General features: G+C 51.5%; 1 protein-coding gene across 1 annotated transcript in view; it reads right to left on the bottom strand.

Annotated features, from left to right (window-relative positions):
* Positions 1-24,565, bottom strand: part of LOC101601970 (CLK4 associating serine/arginine rich protein) — a 33,275-nt gene that overhangs the window by 5,341 nt on the left and 3,369 nt on the right. The window contains exons 3-11 of the mRNA XM_045134411.1: positions 12,311-12,408; positions 11,694-11,795; positions 11,462-11,541; positions 8,213-8,297; positions 7,069-7,217; positions 6,126-6,222; positions 2,867-2,945; positions 2,707-2,780; positions 1,157-1,198 (exon numbers count right to left, since the gene is read on the bottom strand). Of these exons, the coding sequence (XP_044990346.1) occupies positions 1,157-1,198; positions 2,707-2,780; positions 2,867-2,945; positions 6,126-6,222; positions 7,069-7,217; positions 8,213-8,297; positions 11,462-11,541; positions 11,694-11,795; positions 12,311-12,408 (806 nt within the window). The remainder of the gene's footprint in view (positions 1-1,156; positions 1,199-2,706; positions 2,781-2,866; positions 2,946-6,125; positions 6,223-7,068; positions 7,218-8,212; positions 8,298-11,461; positions 11,542-11,693; positions 11,796-12,310; positions 12,409-24,565) is intronic.

Genomic DNA, 24,565 nt, shown 5'->3' with positions numbered 1-24,565 from the left:
TGCAGCACGTGGTAGAGACTGCCAAGGGCCCTGGATTCCCGTCCCCGCCCAGCAGTAAGACCTGGAACTTTCTCAGTAGACCGCACAAGAGAGTTTTCAAATACTAAGCCTCGTACAACATTCTCCTAAAGCGCGTGGTAACTCCAATTCCCCCATGTACACAGAAAGCAGTTACCAACACCACATCCCAGAGCCCCATGAGGCACCCCAGCCCTCTGAGGACCCTGACCTCCACAGCTCCCGCAAGGAAGCGACGTGGAACCGCTCTCCCACGACCCCAGCCTCACTGCTGTCCCACCCACCTCAACACTCTTGACTAGCAGCTGGTGCTCGGTGAGCACCTGGGTCAGTGCCTGGCATTTCTCACCATTACTTCTGAAAATTAAGAGCGTTGGGGCTGGAGAGGTGGCTTAGCGGTTAAGTGCTTGCCTGTGAAGCCTAAGGATCCTGGTTCGAGGCTCCCAGGACCCATGTTGGCCAGATGCACAAGATGGTACATGCATCTGGAGTTAGTTTGCAGTGGCTGGAGGCTCTGGTGGGCCCATTCTCTCTCTCAAATAAATAATTTTTTTTTGTGGTTTTTTCTTTCTTTCTTGTTTTTTTTTTTTTGAAGTAGATTCTCACTGTTGCCCAGGCTGATCTGGAATTCACTATGGAGTCTCAGGGTGGCCTCGAACTCATGGCAATCCTCCTTACCTCTACCTCCCGAGTGCTGGGATTAAAGGCATGTGCCACATGCCTGGCTAAATAAATAATTTTTTTAAAAGATAAAAGAGGCTTCATTTCTTGATCTCCCCTTCTTATCATGTTTATTTGTATCATAAATAAGAATAAAAGGGCCTGGAGAGCTGTCTAAGTGGTTAAAGTGCATGCCTGTGATGCCTAAGGACCTAGGTTCGATTCTCCAGGTCCCACATAAGCCAGATGTACATGGTGGTGCCATGCATCTGGAGTTCATTCGCAGTGGCTAGAAGCTCTGGTGCGCCCATTCTCTCTCTCTCCCTGTCTGTCTCAAATAAATAAATAAAAATAAGTCTTTTTTAAAATAGAATAAAAGGAAGCTCATAACCCAGCTCCCAGACTATAGCGTGCAACCTGAATCTGTGGCGCAGCCCAGCAGATAGACCCTTACCGAGGACAGAGCCCCAGCACTTACCGTTTGTAGGGGTCATAGGTAGGGCTGTCTCGGCGGGCATAGCTATGGAGAGAACAGAAAGACAAGTGAGGGTCCAAGGCCTGAGCTAACATGGACTTGGGCATACCCCTACCCAAAAAGCCCACAGACAGACAGACTGCATAGTAAGGGGGCTGGCTGCCCGGGTCATGAGACTTGCCCTGGTTCCTCATCTATCACGAGGACATGGCTAGAGACCACCTCAAGGTCTCCCAGTCCCACCCTGACTGACTCCAGGCTGCCTGGTCAGGAGATCACAGACTAGAAGCATGCATCCTCCACCTCCAGCCCCCAGATAATTGAGTTCTGGCTTGATGATGATCACGGTGAGACTAGAACGGCCAACACGTCTTATTCGCCATGCCCCAGACACTAAGTGCTTTACATCAGTGAACTCAGCTCCCTCCATGGCTCTTCAGAACAATTCTTCCAGCACAGGAGAGTGAAGCCCCAAAAAGGCAAGTCACTTGTCCAGGGTCACACGGCTCATGCAGGCAGGCCCCAGAATCCTAACCCGGAGCCCGTGGCCCACAGCAGGCCCTTTCCTTTTGCACACTGCCATGGAACCCTGAACTGGCAATGGCCTCAGGAACCAGGGCTGCCCGGCCTTGAACTACAGCTCCTGGGTTAGGGCTTAATCACTCTCCCTTCAGAGAGGAGTTAGCCTGGGGCCACCAGGCCTTCATTCTTCCCCACAGGCAAAGGCCCCACCCTAACATGCTCCAAGACCTTCACTGAGAAGTGGCCTAGGACAATCTCCAGGCACAAGTGCCACTTTTCAAAGGAACGCCACTTTTCAAAGGAAGAGCTCCAAGCTGGAAGGGGAGTGAGTCACTTATGCGCACTCTAGTGGCATGTCCAGAGTCCTGGCCTCAGTTCCTTCAGCCATCCCAGCAACCTCATGTCCACTCCCTACCGTCTCCATGGCAAGGGCTCTAGGTACAGCATGAGGAGGGGGACAGCTGGCAGAAGAAAGTGTCCCACATGCCTGCAAGCTCACTCCTAGCTTGATAAACTGTTACCCCAGATGCCCCATTAGGAGGACTCTTTCCTCAAGTCAAAGTCAGCCTCCAGATGGGCTTGGTGGCGTACACCTTTAATCTCAGCACTCAGGAGGCAGAAGTAGGAGGATCTCTGTGATTTCAAGGCCATCCTAAGACTACATAGTGAATTCCAGGTCAGCCTGGCCTAGAGCGAGACCCTACCTAGAAAAATAAAAACAAACAAAAAGGTCAGTCTCCAAAGAGCCTGCCTGGACCTGAGTTCCATCAAGCCTAAGTGAGGACACCCAGGACAAAAGCCTCACCTGGGGCCAGGTATGGTGGTGCACACCTTTAATCCTAGCCCTTGGGAGGCAGAGGTAGCAGGATAGCCACGAGTTTGAGGCCACCCTGAGACTACACAGTGAATTCCAGGTCAGCTTGGCCTGGAACAAGACCCTACCACAAAGGAAAAAAAAAAACAAAACAAAACAGCCTCACCTGGACAGGGAGCCCCTGGCTGGGTGGGGACACTCAGGAGAGAAGCCTTACCTGGGTGGGCTGATCTTGCGGCCCCTCAGCCGCTTCTCCCGGAATTCTCTCCGCTGGCGCCGGGAGCGTCGGCCCTGTGGCGTAAGGAGTGGCGGGATAGGTGAGGGGGAGTGGGCCGTCCCTGGGCACACCTCTACCCTGTACCCTACCCAGACCTCACCGAGTACATGGCCTTCTCCTCCTCCAGGGCCTTGGCATGCTTGATGGCTTCAGCTTCCTCTTTGTCTTTCCGCAGCATCCTGCAGAGGGTGACAATCAGAGAAGGGCATGGGGTCAATCCCAGGAAAGACACCAAAGAAAGCCAGGGCCCCCAGAGACAGAGGCCTGGACATAACCTCAGGGTGACTAGCCACACAAGACCCCCGTAATAGGAGGGAAAAACATGATGGCATCAAATTAGGAGAGACTAGTTGGAAAGCAGTGGTTCAGAAGTGGGGTGACTTGGGAGGGGCTGGGGAGGTTGTGGGAGGGGATCATGATCATGGCATATTGTCTGTATTAACAGAAAAGTTAACAATAATGGAAAGAAAGGAGCTGGGCATGGGGGCGTTTGCTTGCGAAGCCTAAGGACCCAGGTCCCACGTAAGTGAGATGCACAAGGTGGCTCACGCAGTGGCTAGACGCCCTGGCGTGCCCATTCTCTCTCTGTCTCAAATAAAAATAAATAAATAAATAGGCGGAAAGAATGTAAGAGCCAAAGGAAGGGCAGGACTCCTTACAACGTGCTCCCCCCAGACACAAAATGGCCTGGATATCCAAGACCTCACAGTGCCTGACACTACCTACACAAGACCATCATAGGAGGAAAAGATCATTGAGAGGGTAAGGGGATATGGAGAATGGACTTTCAAAGGGGAAAGTGGGGAGACGGAGGGAATTACCATGGGATATTGTTTACAATTATTTGTCAATAAAAATTAAATATATGTTTTTAAAAAAACACCAACAGGGCTGATGAGATAGCTCATTTAGTGAAGTGTTTGCTGTACAAACAGGAGCACCTGAGTTTGAATTACCAGAACTCACACGAATGCTGGGCATTTTACTAAGCACTTAACGAACAATTAGGTGCAGTCAGGTGAATTCCAAGGATGAGCTGGCCAGCTAGACTAGCTGAATCAGTGAGGTCTGGGTTCAGTAAGACTGTCTCAATAAATTAGGTGAAGAGTGATAGGATACTGTTGACATCAACTTTTTTTAAAAAAATATTTATTTGAGAGAGAAAGAGGCAGATAAAAGGGAGAAGTGAGGGGAGAGGGAGAGAGAATGGGCATGTCAGGACCTTCAGCCACTGCAAAGAAACTCTAGACACATGTGCCACCTTGCGTGAGTCCTGGGGAATTGAACCTGGGTCCTTTTTGGATTTGCAGGCAAGTACCTTAACCGCTAAACCATCCCCCCAGCCCTAGCCCTATTTTAAAATATTCTTATTTATTTTCAAGAAGACAGAAAGAGGGCTGGAGAGAGGGCTTAGTGGTTAAGCACTTGCCTATGAAGCCTAACAACCCCAGTTCAAGGCTCGATTCCCCAGGACCCACTAGCCAGACGCACAAGGGGGTGCACGCGTCTGAAGTTTATTTGCAGTGGCTGGAGGCCCTAGCATGCCAATTCATTCTCTATTTCTCTCTCTCAAATAAATAAATAAGAATAAACAAATTTCTTTTTAAAGACAGAAAGAATGAATCAAAGAATAAATGGGCACTTCAGGGTCTCTTGCCACTGCAAATAAATTACGGATACATCCACCACTTTGCATATCTGGCTAGCAAGTCTAGCCTAATCAGTGAGCTCCAGGCCAATACGACTGACCGTGTTTCAAAAGGTGGTGGAGGGGTGGGCAGGCGGGGAAGGTACTTGCCACACAGCATCAAGATGGGGGTTGGAGGCTAGAGATAGGTCAGTGGTTAAGTACACCTTCTGCAAAAGCATGAGGGCCAGAGTTCAACTCTCAAGGTCTGACATAAATAGAAAGTAAGTGCCTTTAACTGCTGAGCCCTCGACATCAACAGGTGGACATGGCCACACGCACTTGTAACCCCAGTCCCACAAAGGGTAGCAGAGACTCAGGAAGCCCGGGCTCAAGAAAGGCTGCAGGCATGAGTGCACGGGCACCCACAAGAGGCTTTGGCTCAAACAATGACAGGCAGAAAAGCAATGGCTCGGGACACCCATAGTTCAGTTCTGGCCACTGCAGGTGAGCCCCCTCCCCTGCCACAGGCTAACGCACGGGGTGGTGCAAGGACATGCACATGTGCATACGTGCCACACCCCCACCACATTACATACACACAAGAAAAAAAAGACCAGAGTTCAGCTCCCTAGTATTCAGGTAAATGCCGTTGAGTGTGGCGACCTGCTTGGAACCCCAGTAGACCACGGGGGTATGCTGGCCGGCTAGACTAGCTGAATCGGTGAGCTGTGGGTTCAAGTGAGAGACCATGACCAGAAAAGAATGGAGAGGGCAGAGGGCTGGGGAGATAGCTTAGGAGTTAAGGCACTTCCCTGCAAAGCCAAAGGACCTAGGTTCAATTCCCCAGGACCCATGTAAGCCAGATGCACAAGGTGGTGCATGTGTCTGGAATTTGTTTGCAGTGGTTGGAGGCCATGGTGCACCCATTCTCTCTCTCTCCTTCTCTTTGCTTCTTTATCTCAAATAAATGAATAAATAAAAAAAGATATTTCTTAGACTGGAGAGATGGCTTAGTGGTTAAAGTACTTGCTACAAAGCCTAAGGAACCACATTTGACTACCCAGTATCCATGTAAGCCAGTTACACATGGAAGCACCTGCATCTGGAGCTCATTTGCAGTGGCTACAGGCCTTGGTGCACCCACTCTTTCTCTCCTCTTCTCTGTCTCTCAAATAAGTAAATAAATATTTTTTTAAAAAAAGAAAGAAAATAGAAATTCAGGAAGACAGCAACATCCACACGGGCCCATCCACACACACCTGCCCATCCGCGGGCCCGTATTTATGCAAATGTGCATGCACACATTACCGCCCCCCCCCACACACACACCAAAAAAACCCGCTGGGTGTGGTAGGGCTGAGACAGAAGGATCACTGAGTTCAACCAGACTGGGCTACAAAGTGAGGCCTAGGTCAGCCTGAGCTGAAAAAAGGTGGGGGGAATAGTATTCCCGTCACATGCATGTACACACACATGTACTACACACACCAAAAAGAGGCAGCCTCGTTTGGGTTCACTGCTGTCATTACATAAACAGCTCCAGGAAGGCCAAGGGAAAGAAGACCTGGTGAGTGCAGGCACTCCAGCAGAGGGCGCTGTCAACCGCCCTGGCCCAGGACAAGAGGATTGGGGCTGCGGTCTCCGCAGAGTGGAGTCACAAGTATGCAGGCCATGGGCTCCAAAGCAGGACCCCGAAGCCAAGGGTCTCAGGACAGGCAGGCAAGCTCACCTGACAAAGTCCCCGTCGGCCATGCCGTACGTGGTGGCCTGTTTGTTGAGGTCTGCCACCTGCTCCTGGTTCAGCTCGTCCACATCTACCTCCACATCTGCACCAACAGAAAAGCTGTCAGCCTTTAATCCCAGCACTTGGGAGGCAGAGGTAGGAAGATTGCTGTGAGTTCAAGGCCACCCGGAGACTACATAGTGAATTCCAGGTCAGCCTGGGCTAGAGTGAGACCCTATCTTGAAAAACCAAAAAAAAAAAAAAAAAAAAAAAAGAAAGAAAAGCTGTCAGGAGCCCGATTTCGGGGAGTGGGGAAGGGGAACGGGGCAGCACCCGAGGCACGGTCTTCAGGGAGGCCTGGAGGGGCTTGGGCTAAGCTCAGTGACCCAGACTGGCCTGAGGCTGAGGCAGCCGAGCACTCTGCCTGGGGAGGGGCAGCGGCCTGAGCTGTGTGAGTGTGGGGAGAGGAGGTGGGGGCAAGGGTCGTAAATGTCAGCTCTGCCCACTGACCCAGGGGTGCGGGCTGAGTGTGTGGCAGAAGAGGGGGGGGCAAGGGAGAGGAGGAGGAGGGAGAGGTGGGCAGAAACCCTCTCCCTGGGAACTTAGATGAAGGGAGGAGGTGGAGCTGGGGCGGGGTGAAGGACCGATGCTAGAGGACAGGCTTCCCAGAGAAGGGAGAGAGGAGGAAGGAGAGGCAGAGCAAGGCTAGCTGATGAGGACAAAAGCCAGTTCTGAAGTGGGAAAATCCAAGAGTACACCAAAGATGGGAAGGAGGACGGGCAGACATGGGGGTGGGCAAGAAACAGAAAGGGGCTGCAAACCGAGAAGAGCGCTGGGGGGGGGGGGGGCAGGAGGCCGAGGGCTGGGCATGGGCACCCAGAGGGTCAGGGACAAGACACAAAGCGATGCCCAGGGACTGTGCGTGGGGAGGGCAGCGAGGGGACCCCACCGATGTCGGGGATGACCTCATCTTCATCCGAGTTGCTCTCTTCCTCCGCCGGGGACTCCTCCTCCTCTGGCTTCTCGGCTGCCTTCTCCACCTCAGCCACAGTACTGTCCTCGTAGGTGTAGCCGATGGAAGCCTTCTTCTCAGCCAGCCTGAAGCGGGAGTCATGAGCCAGGGACGGGAACAGCCCCTGCACTGGCCTCTGAGTCCCTGTCTAAGCCACTCCTGTCCACGTGCCTGCACATCCCATTCTGATTTGGCCCAGTGTCTCCTCTTCCAGAAGTCCCTGTCCACCTGCACTGGCTGGCTCAGGCCCGGTCATGGGCTCCCCAGCCCTGCCCATATTGGGTCATTCCTGTCAGCAAAGGTCGACCTCCCTGACCAGATAATAAGTCCTTTGAGTACAGGACTTAAGTTACAGGTCAAAACTATGCTCAAGACTCAGGAAGTGTAGGTGGAGGGATCGGTAGTTCAAGCTAAGACGGCTGGGGCCCTGTCTGAGGGACAATATCCTATGTTCCAGCTCTGTTGTTCTCAGCCAGTACTGAGTTGAGTGGTCAACAAACAGGCCCTGCATCTCCCCAGAACCTCATCCTGAAGCTGGGGTCACAGCTGAGTTGGAGTGCTCAGGAAGCGCCTAGCACCACCTAGGAGCATGTGGGAAGCAGATCTGATGGGCATGTGCCCCGGGCCTGGCCCAGTTCCGTCCGTGGTGTCCAGCAGAGCAGGCTGCTCTTGAGCAGCAGTCCCAGCCAAGGCCTCAGCCCCCAGCACCTCCACAGGCGAGAGCATCTACATGCTCCCTCCAGAGTGACAGGCGTGTGTGTAGAACCACCGTCGCCCACGCCCCTCACAGTTCCTGGGTTTCAGAGGATGCTGAGGGTCAGAGGCCACTTTCCCTTGGGCTTCCCCGCAGGGCCTGCACCTACCACTCTGCAAGCTGCCATGCAAGCACAGCCGTGGGCAAAGCCTGCCCTCTACACTGCTCCCTCTTCCCCGTCTCAGCACAAACCCAACACCAGCACGCCGGGCTCCCAGGGCGCACCGAGCCACCCCTGCCCCGCCCGCTAACCCAGCAGTGTGCACACCAAGTGCGTCCTGACTGCAGAGGACTCTCCAAACCCACCATACCCAGACTCCAACTCACTTCTTCTTCTCATCCTCGCTGGGTCTCTGCAGACCTCCGTACAACTCGTCAATGTAGATCTGGTACAGGCACTGCTCCTCCGAGACTGTGGCAAGAAGAGACTCATGAGTCAGGATGGGCTGGGGACAAGGGGCTGGGGCACAAGGATGCAGGGGGTGGAAGGCAGCCAAGGCGAATCACCACCTTCATCTGCTGAGAACCACACAGTGACAGTATAACCTTGAATACAATACTCACTTCCCTTCCCCAGTGACCTTGCTCAAGTGACAGAAACCCCAACCCCCGGGGCCCTGGTTTCTTCTTCTCTAAGATGGACCGCCAGCAGAACCCGTGCTTAGGAACTGGGAGCTACAACCGTTACTGCTACCGCAGAGCACGCCCGACTTCACGCGTGCTCCTGTGTGCTACGTGTCGGCTGGACCCCACGGCTCAGTGCACCAGGTGACGGTCACGTGGTGTGGATGGATGATTGGGCTCTCCTGCACCCCTGCGCCCAGCTCAGGAGCTCCCTGGTGTGGAAGCTGTCCCTAACCTCCCTGCAGTCAGAGGCCAGCCCTGACTTGCTATAGGGGCCAGAATGAGTTTCCTCCCTTCCCTATGCAAGCTTCGGCTCAGCTGTATTTGGTTTTTGGTGGGGGGGGGGGGAATGTTGCCAGGGCCTTGTGCATGCCAGGCAAAGTGCTCTACCACTGAGCTTTATTCCCAGCCTCCCCCTTTGTCAAGGTAGGGTCTCACTCCAGCCTGAACTAAACCAGAACTCACTTTGTAGTCCTAAACTGACCTCCAACTCACAGTGGTCCTCCTCCCTCTGCCTCTCAAGTGCGGGGATCAAAGGCGCATGCCACCACGCCAGGCTTCTCCAGCCCTTTTTACTTTGAGACAGATCTCTTCCTAAGTTGTGCGGACTGCCCGAGAACTCTCTCTCCTCCTGCGTGGCTGAGTGGACAGGCCTGGGCTACCATCCCAGCTGCGCCCTGGCTGTTCTGCTGCCCTGTCAGGCTTGGCCAGGTAGCGCAGCATGGCCTCTGGCCACAGCCCAGCGGAGCAGCTCCCTTCCCCCCACAGCTCCCAGACGCGCCGCAGCGCTCACGTGCACCCTGCTCCTGGCCTAGGACCCCGGGCCTCCCCTCTGCTCACCGAGCACAGCGTATCTACCCCTGACCTGCTCTACTGTCCCCAAGAACAGCAAGTGTCCTGCTGTAAGAGAGCAGAGGACTGTCAGTGCACCGCGTCATGACTATGCGGTGACTGTCCTCCACGAGGGCCCTGACCCCCAGCACCTGTCACACCACGAACACGCCACCGCCACCTGGGAGACGGAATAGCAAAAGAGGCAATGGACCTGAGGAAGCCGACTGCCTCAGGGACCTGCGTGGCTGCAGAGGACAGCAAGAAGAGCAGCAGCCGTAACAAACAAACCTAAGGACTTCCTTACTCTTAGAACTGGGGCAACCTCAGATTTTTTTTTTTTCCAAGGTAGGGTTTCACTCTAGCCCGGGCTGACCTGGAATTCACTATGGAGTCTCAGGGTGGCCTCGAACTCACGGCGATCCTCCTACCTCTGCCTCCCGAGTGCTGGGATTAAAGGCGTGCATCACCACGCCCGACTACAACCTCGGATTTTAGACAAGGAAAAGCATCAAGAAACAAAAAAAAAATGACTCTAGAAAGCCCACAAAGGAGGCTCCGCGCCACACTCATAGCTAGCCTTGGCACATCGCTAACTCTCAGACCATACCATGGAGAAGCAATGACCACCTCCTGCGGGAGCTGGGGAGGCCGGGCAGGCCCAGTGCTGGGACACAAGGATGGGCACAGACGTGGGGAAGACCTCAACTCCTCAGACACCTCCAAATCCTGTCTATAAAATGGGCACCAAGCTGGGTATGGTATAATCCCAGCACTCACTAGACTGAGGCAGGAGGATCATGACTTTGAGGCAAGCCTTCCATACAAAGCAAGATTGTGGACAGGTGTGGTGGCGCACGCCTTTAATCCCAGCACTGGGGAGGCAGAGGTAGGAGGATCGCTGTGAATTCAAGGCCACCCTGAGACTACAAGGTGAGTTCCAACCAACCAACTAACCAGCCAATCAAAAAAAAAAAAAAAAAAAGAGTAAGTTCCAGGTCAACCTGGGTCTACAGTGAGACCCTGCCTTTAAAACAAAACAAAAAAAGGAAGAAGGAAGGGGTAAAAAGGGGCTGGAGAGGTGCCTTAGAGGTTAAGGCACTTGCCTGCAAAGCCAAAGGATCCAGGTTCAATTCCCCAGGAGCCACACAGGCAGATGCACAAGAGGGCACATGCATCTGGAATTCATTTGCAGCAACTGGAGGCCCTGGCACGCCCATTCTTTTTGTCTCTTTCTCTCTCTCTCAAATAAGTAAACAACAAAACCAAGGTCACTAAACCGAGCCATGGTGGCAAACCTCTGTGACGTCAAGAGGTGGAAGCAGGAGGCTCAGAAGACATTCAAGGTCCTCTCAGCTACACAGAAAGTTCCGTGCCAGCCTGAGCTACCCGAGACCAAGAATCCCCACGACCTAGTGCTGCATCCTGGCAGCAGAGGACTCGCCTACCCTGCGCAAAGCCCCGGGTTCTGGCCCCGTCATTCCTCAAAGGACAGAGAGAAAGCAAGTCAGGCACCACCCGTAGCTGTCCAGGCAGAGCTGTGTGTCTGTTTCATTTCTGCAGGGCTGAGGATGCAACCCAACCCTCAGACACACGAGGCAGTGCTCGGACACTGAACCACGCCACCCACCACACACAGGTCCACGGGGCGACCTGACAAAAACCTGTCTGTGAGGTGCCACCTCCCTAAGCAGGACCAGTGATGTGCAAGTCAGCATCTCCCAGAGCGGTCATTTCTCGTTTGCAAAAGGCACGGTGCAAGGCTCAGCTTCGAAAGCAATTCCGCACATATGCAAACCCTTGGCACGCGGTCAAAGCCCGTCACCAACTCCACTAAGAACAAAGAGGAGTGCCCCCCCAGCTCACCACTGGCCCTGTGCTGCTCCCTTCCTTTTCACAAAAACAGGAAGGGATGAAGAGGTGGCTGAGTCAGGAACCTCCAGCCCTCCAACCCAGGGACTTTCCCTGCGCCAGTTCCAGGGTGAAGGGCCCAAGGGGAGGGGACGCAGTGAGTGCACGACAGACTGGGACCAGTCCCAGTAGCAAGTACCTGGATAAGACTTGTCTAGGTCTTCCAGCCTCCAGGGCCCCCCTCTCCCCACTCCCCGCCCCGCCACTCACTGCCGGCGAAGTCGTTCTGCACCAGGCCTCGGTAGCGCTCGTAGTTACATTTCCGCTCATCTGACTCCTGCTCCGGGGAGCTTGGGGGGAGGTCAAGATTTCCAGATCAGAGGCGGGTGAACCACTGCCGCAGCCAGGAGGAAGAGGGGAGAGGGAAGGGCTCCTCCCTCGTAGGAAGGGAACAGGCAGGCTGGGGTAAACGGGTGAGACTGGGTCCCCGGGAGGCACTCACATGGTGGTGAGCAGTGGGGGGGTGTAGTCAGGGATGTGGTCCAGGTGGGCACGAACATCGAAGCGGTCGATCATGTTGTTGGTATCCCCTTGCCAGGGCATCCTGAGGAGGGGAGGACGAGCAGAGAAGCAGGGCTCGCGGTGCCGGCTGCCAGCCATAGCGAGCCCCGACCCCAGTGAGCCTTCACTCCCACCTGCCACCGCGAGCCCCGACCCCAGTGAGCCTTCACTCCCACCTTCCGCTTCCGTGCTGCTGTGCTCCACCCATCTGGGTTCCCCCATGGACATCAGGTCCCTATTTCTCAGGGCCAAGCAACAGCAGGGAACTTAAGCCAGGCCCTAGGGGCCACTGGAGGGACCTCAGTCACCCTGAAAAAGCCCTGCACTGGCAACCTGCTGTGTCTCCTCTGGGCTTCTAAGTTGGCCATGGGATCTGCACCCTAACCCTGCCCCTCTACACTGCCTCCGTGAGGTCACTTTCCAATGCAGCCAACCTTCCCAGCCGGAAGCCTTCAAAGGGCTGTCCAGACCCTCCTGACCACAGATGCTGCAGCAGCCCCTGTCCCTTTGCTACCCCGGCCTCCAGCTGCAAAGCCACCAGTGCCGCAGGAGTCTCACATGTTCACAGGGCTCTCGGCGGCCAGGGCGACGGCAGAATCCAGGTGCACTTTGCAGGCGCGGCCATGTACCTGCAGGAACTGGGCGGGGTCCTTCTTCTGCAGAGGTGGACAGGACAGAGGTCACCACTGGGCCCTTAGCCCTGCCTCGCCCCAATAACCAGGTCTGGCAGTCAGCCGGCCTCTGTGTCATGTGGACCAAGAGGGCTGCACCTCACAAATGAGACAACACACAGCTGTGGCTGTTCAACCAACCCCAGAGACAGCGGAGCTGTTTCCTCCTAGGTATGGCAGGGGCGCTGAGCCCTGAGATTCTCTGCCAGCCAAGTCTATAATCCAGCTACTATGGAAGCTGAGCCAGGACGTCTGTAAGTGCAAGACCTACCTGGGCTACAGTCACCATGCCTAAAATACTCTCTACCCCTCTCCAGGCCATTGCTGAGAGCAAAGGGCTCCAGGACAGCAAACAGAAGGGGTGGAGTAAGGCTAGCAGCTACAGGGAACACCAGGCAGAACGAGGTTCTACTCCATGCATGGGGATGGAGAAGCTCAGTCCCTCAAGGTGCTGGAGGGGGGGATAGGGCCCAGGTGCTTGCTGACAAGGCCTGTAGATCCAGGTTCAACACCCCAGCCACCTATATAAAGGTGGACGGTCATTCGTTTGCAGCAGTAAGAGACCCTGGCATGTACATACACACACACATTACTGCATGAATTGGTGATGTGTACATTAAAAAAAAAATCTCCTACCACCAATGAAGATACTCAACAGTGGACACTGCAAGCCGTATAGTTGGCCAGCTAGGCCAAATGAGCCAACGGATGCAAGAGTGGCACGTCTGTCATGCTGGAAACCAACTGTCCTCCAACTGGACTGGAGGCCCACTCCAAGGGGGGAATACATCCCTGATACTGAAAACTTAAAACAGGGGTAGACATGAGCCCCAGGGGCATAACATCGGCTGATGTCTGGATAAATGTATATACTATGTTTATCAAACTGCCCAGTAAGCACCTTTCTTAATATTCATTCCCTTATATTAACACTACTCTCACTTTGGGTAGAGAATCTTCTCTTTTCAGATGGCAGTGACCTTGGAACGACTCAGAAGGTATCATAGTGCTGGAAAGAAGTGACTGGAGTACTGAGTAACATCTCGATCACACCTCCCAAGGCTCAGGGTCTAATGTGGAAGAGGTGGCAGAAAGAATGTAAGAGCCAAAAGAAGGGTAGGACTCTATACAACGTGTTCCTCCAGACACAAAATGGCCTGGACATCCAGGACCTCACAGTGCCTGACACTACCTACACAAGACCATCATAAGAGGAGGAAAAGATCATGACATCAAAATCAAAGAGAGACTGATTGAGATGGGGAGGGGATATGATGGAGAATGGAATTTCAAAGGGGAAAGAGGGGGGAGGGAAGGCATTACCATGGGTTATTTTTTATAATCATGAAAAATGTTAATAAAAATTGAGAAAAAGCATCTCCAAAATATGTTCAACGGGGTCTGAGGAGCCGGCTCCATGGATGAGCATGCCTGTGGCAAGCGTGGGCCGGCGAGGCCCTGAGACTGCCTGAATTTGATTCCCAGGACCCACACAAGCAGCTGGGTGTGGTCATGCACACCCACAACCCTAGTCCTGTGGGAGCAGAGACGGGAGAACTGGTGGGGTTTGGAAAACTGCAGCTGTTTCACAAAGACTCTGCCTCAAGTAAATATGCCAATGAGCCACAGTTCGAGACCACCCTAAGACTACATGGTGAATTCCAGGTCAGCCTGGACTAGAGTGAGTCGAAAAAAAACAAAAAAAAAGAAAAAAAATGCAGGGCTGGAGGGATGGCTTAGCGGTTAAGGCACTTGCCTGCGAAGCCTAAGGACCCAGGTTCGACCAAGTACGCGGCCGCAGAGGTGAGGCAAGCACAAGGTTGCACATGCCCACTAGGTGGCGCAAGCACCTGGAGTTTGTTTGCACTGACTGAGGCCCTGGATGCGTCATTCTCTCTCTCACACTCTTAACAAGTCATTTTTTTAAATGCAGGTGAGTGACAGAGGAGGACATCCAATGTTCTCCTCTGGCCTCCGTGTCCACACAGAGGAACACACATCTGCACTTTCATATGCATACACCATCCACGGACACACATACCACACCACATGCACTACACATGCAAAAAAAGAGAGAAAAATCAGCCAGGCATGGTAGCACACGCCTTTAACCTCAGCACCCAGGCAGAGGTAGGAAGATCGCTGTGAGTGCAAAGCCATGCTGAGACTACAAAGTGAATTCCAAGTCAGCCTGGGCTAGAGCGAGACCCTATCTCAAAAAACAAAGCAACAACAACAACAACAACAAAAATAGAAAAGAAGAAAAGTTAAGAAGACTGGGAATGTAACTCAGTGTTGGAGTGCTTGCCTAGCAAGAATATGGCCCTGGGTTCCATCTCAACAATCACAAAAATAAAATGAAGGGTTCAAGGGCTGGAGAGATGGCCTAGCCATCAAAGTGCTTGCCTATGAAGCCTAAGGACCCAGGCTCAATTCCTCAGGACCCACATAAACCAGGTGCACAAGGTGGCACATACATCTGGAGTTCATTCGCAGTGGCTCTATGTCTCTTTCTGCTTATAAACAAATAAAAATATTTAAATAAAACATTAAAAAAAATTGAAGCCGGGTATGGTGTCACATACCTTTAGTTAGTTCCAGCACTTGGGAGGCAGAGGTAGGAGAATCACTGAGTTTGAGGCCAGCCTGAGACTACATAGTGAATTCCAGGTCAGCCTGGGCTAGAGTGAAACTCTACCTCGAAAAACAAAAAACAAACAAACAAAAAAAACCTGAGTGTGGTGCCGTGTGCCTGTAATCCCAACACTTGGGAGGCAGAAAAGGAGGATCCTTGGGGCTTGCTAACTAGCCGCCACTGTAGCATAATTGGTGTGTTCCAGGTTCAGTGAGAGACCCTGTCTCAAAAAAAAAAAAAAAAAAGTGTAGCCAGGCATGGTGGATACATGCCTTTAATCCCAGGTCTTGGAAGACAAAGGTAGAAGGATTGCCACAAATTCAAGGCCACCTTGAGACTACATAGTGAATTCCAGGTCAGCCTGAGCTAGAGTGAGACCCTACCTCAAAAAACAAAAACAAACAAAAAAATAAGGTGGAGGTCTGGAGAGATGGCTCAGTGGTTAAGTTGCTTGCCTACAAATCCTAAGGACCGGAGTCCAATTCTCCAGTACCCAAGTAAAGCCAGATGCACAGGTTGGCATATGTTTGGAGTTCATTTGCAATGACTGGAGGCCCTGGCACACATATTCTCTCGTGTGTGTTTGTGTGTGTGTTTGTGTGTGTGTGTGTGTGTGTGTGTGTGTGTGTATTTTGTTGTTATTGAGGTAGGGCCTCACTCTAGCCCAGGCTAACCTGGAACTCACAAAGATCCACCTTACCTCTGCCTCCCCAGTGCTGGGATTAAAGGCATGTACCACCACACCCAGTTTTTTCTATCTGCTTCCTTTTCTCTCTAATAAATAAAATATTTTGGAAAAATAAAAAGCCAGGTGTGGTGGCGCACACCTTTAATCCAAGCACTCGGAGGCAGAGGTAGGAGGATGACCATGAGTTCAAGGCCACCTTGAGACTACATAGTGAATTCCAGGTCAACCTGGGCTAGAGCAAGACCCTACCTCAAAAAAAAAAAAAAAAAAAAAAAAAGAGGGGGAAACTGAAGAGATCCCTTACCGGTTAAGGTGCTTGCCTGCAAAACCTAAAGACCCAGGGCTGGAGAGATGGCTTAGTGGTTAAGCGCTTGCCTGTGAAGCCTAAGGACCCTGGTTCGAGGCTCGATTCCCCAGGACCCACGTTAGCCAGATGCACAGGGGGAACATGCATCTGGAGTTCATTTGCAGTTGCTGGTAGCCCTGGTGCACCCATTCTCTTGCTCTCTGACACCCCCCCCCCCCCCCGTCGCTCTCAAATAAATAAATAAAAATAGAAACAAAACAAACAAAAAAAAACCCTAAAGACCCAGGTTCAATTCCCCAGTACCCATGTAAGCCAGATGCACAAGGTGGTGTGCATGTGTCTGGAATTCATTTGCAGTGGCTGGAGGCCCTTGTGCAACCATTCTCTTCTCCCTCCACCCCTCAAATAAATAAAAGTAATTTTTAAAAACAAAACTCAACTTAAAAGGTGGAGAACAGTTGAAGAAGGTTGTCCTCTGGCCTCCAAACACGAGTGCACATACACATACGAACACGTACACTAACCACAAGACACCAAGAAGGGAAACTGTTCCAAGTTTACTGCCTGAGGCCTGAGCCCTATCTAGGGATGGCATTATCACAAGAGTATCCAAGGATGCAACCTGGTGGTGGTGGGCTATCATTGGAGCCACATCAGAGGAACCCAGAAGTGCCACAGGAGCCCTCTGTGCTACCTGCTAGGTCCTGAGCTGGCCCCCAGGGTCCAAATGCGGCCTTGCCATCCTCTGTGGCCAGCACATCCTCTGGTCTGCGCCCCACTATCCTTCCATGCGCAGTTTCCTGGGCTGTGGGGTTGGGCCCCACAACCTTTCCCCTCCCCACCTATAACCTCTTGGGCCATAATCCTCTTCTGCCCCAGCCCTCACGGGCCCTGCTGTCCCGCTTTGAGCCCCTCCCCTCTGCCATTCGGCGTCAGCGCTGGTCCCCCATGCTCCAGGGCTGCTCCCTCCCTTACTTCACACCTCCTCCTAGAGTTTTCCACACAAACCCTAGCTAAATGCCTTACTTAGGACCACTTGTTATCCTCAGGGCACCCACCAGCACCTGCCATCCTGGCCGGGCTGGCTTCTTCACCACCGGCTCCCACACCCACAGCGACCAGAAGACCCCCGCTGCAGAGCAGGGGTCTACTGTGCTCACTGCCTAGCGTCCTCGGGGCCCTCGCACTCTCTCCCACTCTCCCACGGGGGCCTCGGCAGCGCAGGACGGCCGCACGGGATGTGGTGGCTCCCTGAGCACTTCACTGAGCTCGCTTCGTGCCAGGCACCGGCTGTCATCAACCTCACTGACCAGATACTGGAGAGGGACCAGCCCGGCTCCAAGCCCTCGCGCTGGCCCTCACATCAGCACGTCCTCAGCCCTGCAAACACCATGTGGAAGGTCCAGCTCCTGCAACCACCCCCAGCCCCACTCCGCGTTCCCTCCAACCCCCATAAGCCTGAGGCTATGAGACAAATAAACGCCCAGTTCCCGCAGCCAACACTCAAGGGACACCATGTACATAAGGAGTCTGGGAAGGGGGAAAGAGCCCCTGGTGGGATCTGTGATCCACAAGAGACTGGTACTAGGCAGGAGTAAGGCTGAGGCCAAGGCCTTTCTCTGCAAGGACACTGCAAAAGCCAGGCTCTGAGCTCTGTGTACTGTGAGGGTTCTCCACTCATTCAACCACAAAGAAGCACCATTCTCTGCGCTCGGTCCAGATGAGGCGCTGAGGCACACAGCCACGAAGCTCATTGGTCTGAGACCACACAAGCTGGAGCAGAATGAGACTCTGAGCCCAGATGGGCATGGGTCCAAAACCACTCCTTTCTAATTCTTACTTTCTCAAAATTCTTTTGTTTGTTTGTTTTGTGGCAGAGTCTCACTTTGAGCCCTGGAATTCACACTGTAGAACAGGTTGGCCTCAAATTCAGCTATCTTCTTACCCTTATGAAATAATATCCTTAACCCTGCAGAAGCCTCTCCCACAATGCAGCTTCCTGCAGATCGTCACTGTTGAGCCTGACCCTCTCTCTAATACTTTGCACTAAGGTGTATGTGTGTGTGTGGGGGGGGTTCGGTGCACCAGAATCTCCTGCCACTGCAAATAGAACACCAGAGGCTTGTACAACTTTTTTTTTTTTTTTTTTTCTTTTTGGTTTTTCGAGGTAGGGTTTCACCCTAGCCCAGGCTGACCTGGAATTCACTATGTAGTCTCAGGGTGGCCTCAAACTCACTGCAATCCTCCTACCTCTGCCTCCTGAGTGCTGAGATTAAAGGACTGCATCACCACACCTGGCCTGCACCTCTTTTTTGTTTGTTTGTTTTTTTTTAATTTTTTTTGTTTTGTTTATTTGAGAGCAACAGAGAGAGAGAGAGAGAGAGAGAGAATGGGCATGCCAGGACCTCCAGTCACTGCAAACGAACTCCAGATGCATGCGCCCCCTTGTGCATCTGCCTAATGTGGGTCCTGGGGAAACGAGCCTCGAACTGGGGTCCTTAGCCTTCAAAGGCAAACGTTTAACCGCTATGCCATCTCTCCAGCCCTGTTTCTGTTTTTTGAGGTAGGGTCTTGCTCTAGCCCAGGCTGACCTGCAATTCACTCTGTGGTCTCAGGTGGCCTTGAACTCATTGTGATCCTCCTACCTCTGCCTCCCGAGTGGTAGGATTAAAGGTGCGTGCCACCATGCCCATCTTCTGCACCACTTTTTGTGTCCAACCTTTCATGGGTATTGCTCTGCAAGCATCTTTTTTTTTTTTTAAGTATATTTTACTTTTATTTATTTGAGAGAAAGAGACTGGGTGAGGGAGAAGGAAAGAGAGAATGGGCACACCAGGACCTCTAGCCACTGCAAACCAACTCCAGATGCATGCGCCATCCTGTGCATCTGGCCTATGTGGGTCCTGTGGAATCGAACCTGGGTCTTTTGGCTTTGCAGGCAACTGCCTTAACCTCTAAGCCACCTCTCCAGCCCCACGCAAGCATCTCTAACCAATGAGCTCCCATGCTTTCAAATTTTAGAGTAATTTTGTTATTGTGGTAAAAACATACAACAAACCTTCCTCCTGGACAGTGAACTAAAAGCCATAATCCTCAACAGGAGTATGGGAGAAATAACTGGTAAGAAGGGCATGGAGAAGGGGGGATGAAGCCTAACCCTAAAACACTTGGCTCTGGCTTGTAACTCCCAGCACCAAAAATCGGCTACAACTCACATTGAGCTATTGATCAGAGAGACATATGAAATCCCCAAAATGAGACAGGCTTCTGTCAAAGCACTTGATTACCCACCTGAAGTAAAAGGTGAAACTCTACTGCTGAAGACACCACACACTGCCAGCACAGAACATGCATATCTGGCTGGAATCTGGGATAAAGTCCGTTCCCAGATGTCTGCTCATACAGTGCTAGAAAGCACCACACGAGCTGCTGGGGGAAGATGGCCAACAATGTCCGAGAAAGCGGGGCACACCGCTATACGAGAGCAGCAGCCTGACGAGAGCTACACAGCTGTGCAACGGCGGAACCCAGCCTAGGTGGTAACCAGTGGCTCTCTGACCGGCTGAGAGATCCATACGCTCAGTGGAAAGGAACCCATGGCTGGAATTGGGAGCCAAGTCATAATCCGATGGAGACCAAGATTATAATCTCCAATGACAACCTCCCCCAGTTTTTGACCAGAAGAGAGGCTTCATGCATCAAAATCTCTTTAAATTAACAATGCTTATCATCCCCTTCCACCTATGCTGATCTCACTCTCTGTTGGAGAATCTGCTTTTCTTTTTCGGAAGGCAGTGAGAACTGAGGACAATCAAAATCTATCAACAAGACAAGATAGCTGACTCCATGGCAGGAGAGGAACCACCCCTCACACATCAGCCAGGGCCCGGTGAAACTACAGACAAAATGGCAAAGTGACCAAGAGTGCTCATTCTGAGAGCCAGGCGTGGTGGCGCATGCCTTTAATCCCAGCATTTGGGAGGCAGAGATAGAAGGATCACTGGGAGTTCGAGGCCACCCTGAGACTGAATAGTGAATTCCAGGTCAGCCTGAGCCAGAGCAAGACCCTAGCTCAAAAACAGAAGAGAGTGCTTACTCCATGGCAAGCCTGACAACCTGGACTACAGTGAGGCACACGGAAACTGGGGGCACTCAGCGCACACCGCAGCAGAGACCCCGAGGCTGCTGCAGGCCCAGCACCACTCAAGTACACTTAAAGCACACCCACCAGGTCTAGGTGTTTGACTCCTCCTTCTTCAAACCAGAATCATACACTGTTTTCTTGTAGTGGGTTTAATATCCTCAAGGCTCCCCACCCTGGATGTAAGGATAAGTAACACTCCACTGTATGGACACATCCCAGTTTCTCTACACCCAGGACTCCTTCACAAACACTGGGTTTCTTCAAACTCTTGGCTGTTGTGAATAACCCTACAAAGAACACAAATGTACAAGATCTCTTCAAGACACTAAGACCAGCCGGGCATGGTGGAGGCAGAGGTAGGAGGATCGCCATGAGTTCAAGGCCACCTTGACACTACATAGTGAAGTCCAGGTCAGCCTGGGCTAGAGTGAGATCCTAACTTGGGGGGGGGGGGGGAGAAGAAAAAGAAAAAAATGACAATAAATGCTGGCAAGGATGTGGAAAAACACTGTTAGTAGGAATCTGGATCAGCCATTGTAAAAATCACTGTGGAGGTTCCTGAGACAGCTAAAATAGATCTATCATATGACCAGCTATAGCACTCCTAGGCATATATCTTAAGGACTCGTCTCACTACCTTAAAGACATTTGCTTAACTATGTTTATTGCCACTCTATTCACTATAGCTGGGAAATGGAATCAGCCTAGATGTTCCTCAACTGATGAGTGGATAATGAAGATGTGGTATATTTATACAATGGAGTTCTACTCAGTGGTAAAGAAAAAGGAAATTATGATATTTGCAGGAAAATGGATGGATCTGGAAAAGATCATACTTAGTGAGGTAACCCAGACCCAGAAAGCCAAACATCACATGTTCTCTCTCATAAGTGGATCCTAGCTACAAATGTTTGGACTTCTGAGTTGGAATAAAACTCAGAGGCCAGTAAACTAAAAAGGGGATATAAAGGGAACAGGAAGAAGGGGCGGGGCTTAAGAGGATGGTATTGTATATGTTAGGAAAAGAACATATTACTGGGGGTGGAAAGGCCTAAGTGAAGTCAGGGAAAGAGACTGAATAAAGGAAAGGTAGGGGGAGGGCTAATCAAAATCTAAGAGGCTATGAGTAAGTCATACAGAAACCTATGTTTTTGGACATTGGCACACCCAGAAGCCATAGATTGTTTGCAGAAAATTTTCAGTGCCAGGGATGACCTACCAACCAGTGAGTTGTTTGCCAGGAAGGTCCCTGACACTCTACAGGCCATTGCCAAGGCCCTTGGTTTCCCACCAGGAATAGATGGTAAAACCCTATTGCTGAAGACTCCACATACTTGGGCTGTAAGTTCAATGAGAAATCGCACAGGAGCTGAGCTGAAAACCTCCTCCACATAGTCCAGCTGACAGGAAGCTGGAAAAAGCTATGCTCCATGGGAAAGAGAGAAATCACCAGTGGACACAAACAACAATGGATACTGCAGGCCTTCCTTAAATGTGGCTAGCCAGGCCAAATGAGCCAATGGGTACAATAGTGGCACATCTGTTGTGGGGGAAACCAATGACTCTTAATTGGAATGGAGGCCCTCCCCACAGGAGGGAATACATCCCTGATACTGAAAACCTACCACAGTGGTAGTCATGAGCCCAAAGAGTGTAACGTCTGCTGGTGTCTGGCAAAATGTATATACTATACTCACCAAACTATCCAGTAGGCACTTCTCTTAATGTTCATACCCATATATTAATGCTACTCTCACTTTTGGTTAGAGAACCTTCTCTTTTCAGATGGTGGTGACCTTGGGATGACTCAGAAAGCACCATGGCGCTAAGAAGAAGTGACAGAGGAGTGCTCAGCACTGCAATATCTCTATCACACTTTCCAAGGCTCAGGGTCCACTGCAGAAGAGGTGGTGGAAAGAATGTAAGAGCCAAAGGAAGGGTAGGACTCCTTACAACGTGCTCCTCCAGACACAAAATGGCCTGGATATCCATGGCCTCACAGTGACTGACACTACCTACACAAGACCACCATAGGAGAAGGAAAAGATGACATCAAAGTAAAAGAGAATGATTGAGAGAGGGAAGAGGTACGCTGGAGGGTGGAGTTGCCAAGGGGAAAGTGGGGGGGGGGGTTTACCAGGGGTTATTGTCTATAGCTATGGAAGCTGTCAATAAAAAAAAAAAAAAAACGAGTTTTTCTAAAAGACTAAGTGAGCAAGAAAATGGGAGAGTATTGGCATGCCAGGGCCTCTAGCCAGTGTAATGGAATTCCAGATGCATGTGCCACCTTGTACATCTGGTTTATATTGGTCCTGAGGAGTCTAACTTGGGTCCTTAAGCTTCACAGGCAAGTGCCTTAACCATTTAGCCGTCTCTCCAGCCCTAAAATCCTTTTTATTTTTTTTTTTATTTTTTGCAACAGAACAGGCTTATTGCCCACATAAGGATATTTTTTATCCAAATAATGCCAGTACCAACCACTCATTTGAAGAATCATTTCATGTCCTTTAATTTCCAGTTACAGAAGTTAAAATTGTTCATAAATACTTCAGCATGATCCAAAATGTAAAAAATAAGGATAAGAATTCTTTTTGGAAAAGATATCATGATTACAGTTTAATAATAAAAATGTAATTGTTTTTAGCTTTTGTTTTGGAATAGGGTTTTGCCTCCTGAGTGCTGGGATTAAAGGCGTGCGCCACCATGCCTGGATTTTAATTATTTTTTTATTGACTTCATAATCAGGGACAATAACCCATGGTAATTCCCCTCACCCCCCACTTTCCCCTCTGAAACTCCACTCTCCATCATATCCCTTCCCTCTCTCAATCAGTTTTTTATGTTGATGTCATGATACTTTCCTCCGATTATGATGGTCTTGTGTAGGTAGTGTCAGGCACAGGGCTAGAGAGATGGGTCAGTGGTTAAGGTACTTGCCTACAGTATCTAATGACCTAGGTTCAACTCGCCAGTACTCACATAAAGCCAGATGCCTAAAATAGTGCACGCATCTGAAGTTCATTTCCAGTGGAGAGAGGCCTTGGTGCACCCATTCTCTTTTGCATCTCTCTCTTTTCTTGCCAAAAAAAAAGTTGACTCTCCTACCCTGAAGTCAGATGGCATTAGCAGAGTTCATGTAGGCTTTCATTCATTTCATTCCCTCACTCACGTTTTCAGAAGACATGGAGGGAAGAGGAGGGCACTGGGCCAGTTACTGAGGCAAGGCAGCCCAGGCCCCACCCTCTCAAGCTCACAGCTCACTGTCGGGGACAACCAGCCCCATAGAGACTACCTGGCACGGGCAGTAATCACTCTGCCCCAGAGAGACTGTTTCCCATTTGCAGATCAACTGCCGACAAAGGAGCCAGGCACACACCTCTAATCCTCAGGAGGTGAGGACAGCCGACAAGGACAGGTGCAACGAGGGAGCAAAGCTTGGGACCGAAGCTCAGGAGAGAAGGCAGGTACCAAGGAGCAATCAGGGACGCCAGCCACTTGCAGACACTCCCAGTCAGGCCTACAATCTCCCTGCTTTCTTCAACCCTTGCCCTGAGCCTGGGAAGGATGACAGGCCCTTGTGAGAGCCTCACCCCTCCCCACAGTGGCCACCAGCCGCTGCCTGGCCATGTCCCACTGCAACAGCACATCTGAATGCGGGTCACGTTCCCGCCCAGGGACACTAGATGCTTGTACAGCTCGCACCACAAAGCACCACAGATCCTTGTTGTTAAGCTCCTCTTGTCAACCAGTGAGAGGGCTGATCCTCACCGCCATCCTAGGGGGACAGAAAGCTCAGGAGGCCCACTGCAGACAGGGAAAGGAGACTGGAGACGGGGTGATCTAAGCACCCAACTCCAGCCTTCCTCTGTGCCATCACTGGTCTGGGTCCAAACTCCACTTTACACAGCAGTAATACCCATAACAAGAGCTAGGGGTGTGCAGTATGCATTTTTTGTCGTTTTTCTTTGTGTGTGTGTGACTGTGTGTGTGTGTGAGGGGGTGCTGGAGATAGACCCCAGAACCTCACAGACACTCTGAAAACGAACTCTAGACACATGTACCACCTTGTGCATCCAGCTCTATGTACTGGGGAATGAAACCTGGGTCCTTTGGCTTTGCCAGCAAGCACCTTAACCACGAAGCCATTGCTGCAGTCCTCACCCATGCTTCTGTAAGGAACTCCAATAAACCCACTGTTTCACAAAGCTAGAGTGGGATGGAAGTTTTTGTTCAGTCCACTGTTTCCCTATCCTGAACAAACAGACAATGATTCACAGCTCCAATAAAAGTCACACGCCTTTAAACCCAGCACTTGGGAGGCAGAGGTAGGAAGATCATGGGTCAAGGCCACCTAAGACTACAGAGCAA

The sequence above is a fragment of the Jaculus jaculus genome, chromosome 14 (assembly GCF_020740685.1).
Source record: "Jaculus jaculus isolate mJacJac1 chromosome 14, mJacJac1.mat.Y.cur, whole genome shotgun sequence".
Taxonomy (NCBI): domain Eukaryota; kingdom Metazoa; phylum Chordata; class Mammalia; order Rodentia; family Dipodidae; genus Jaculus; species Jaculus jaculus.
Note: the sequence above shows the minus strand (reverse complement) of the source record. Positions and strands in the feature narration are given on the sequence as shown.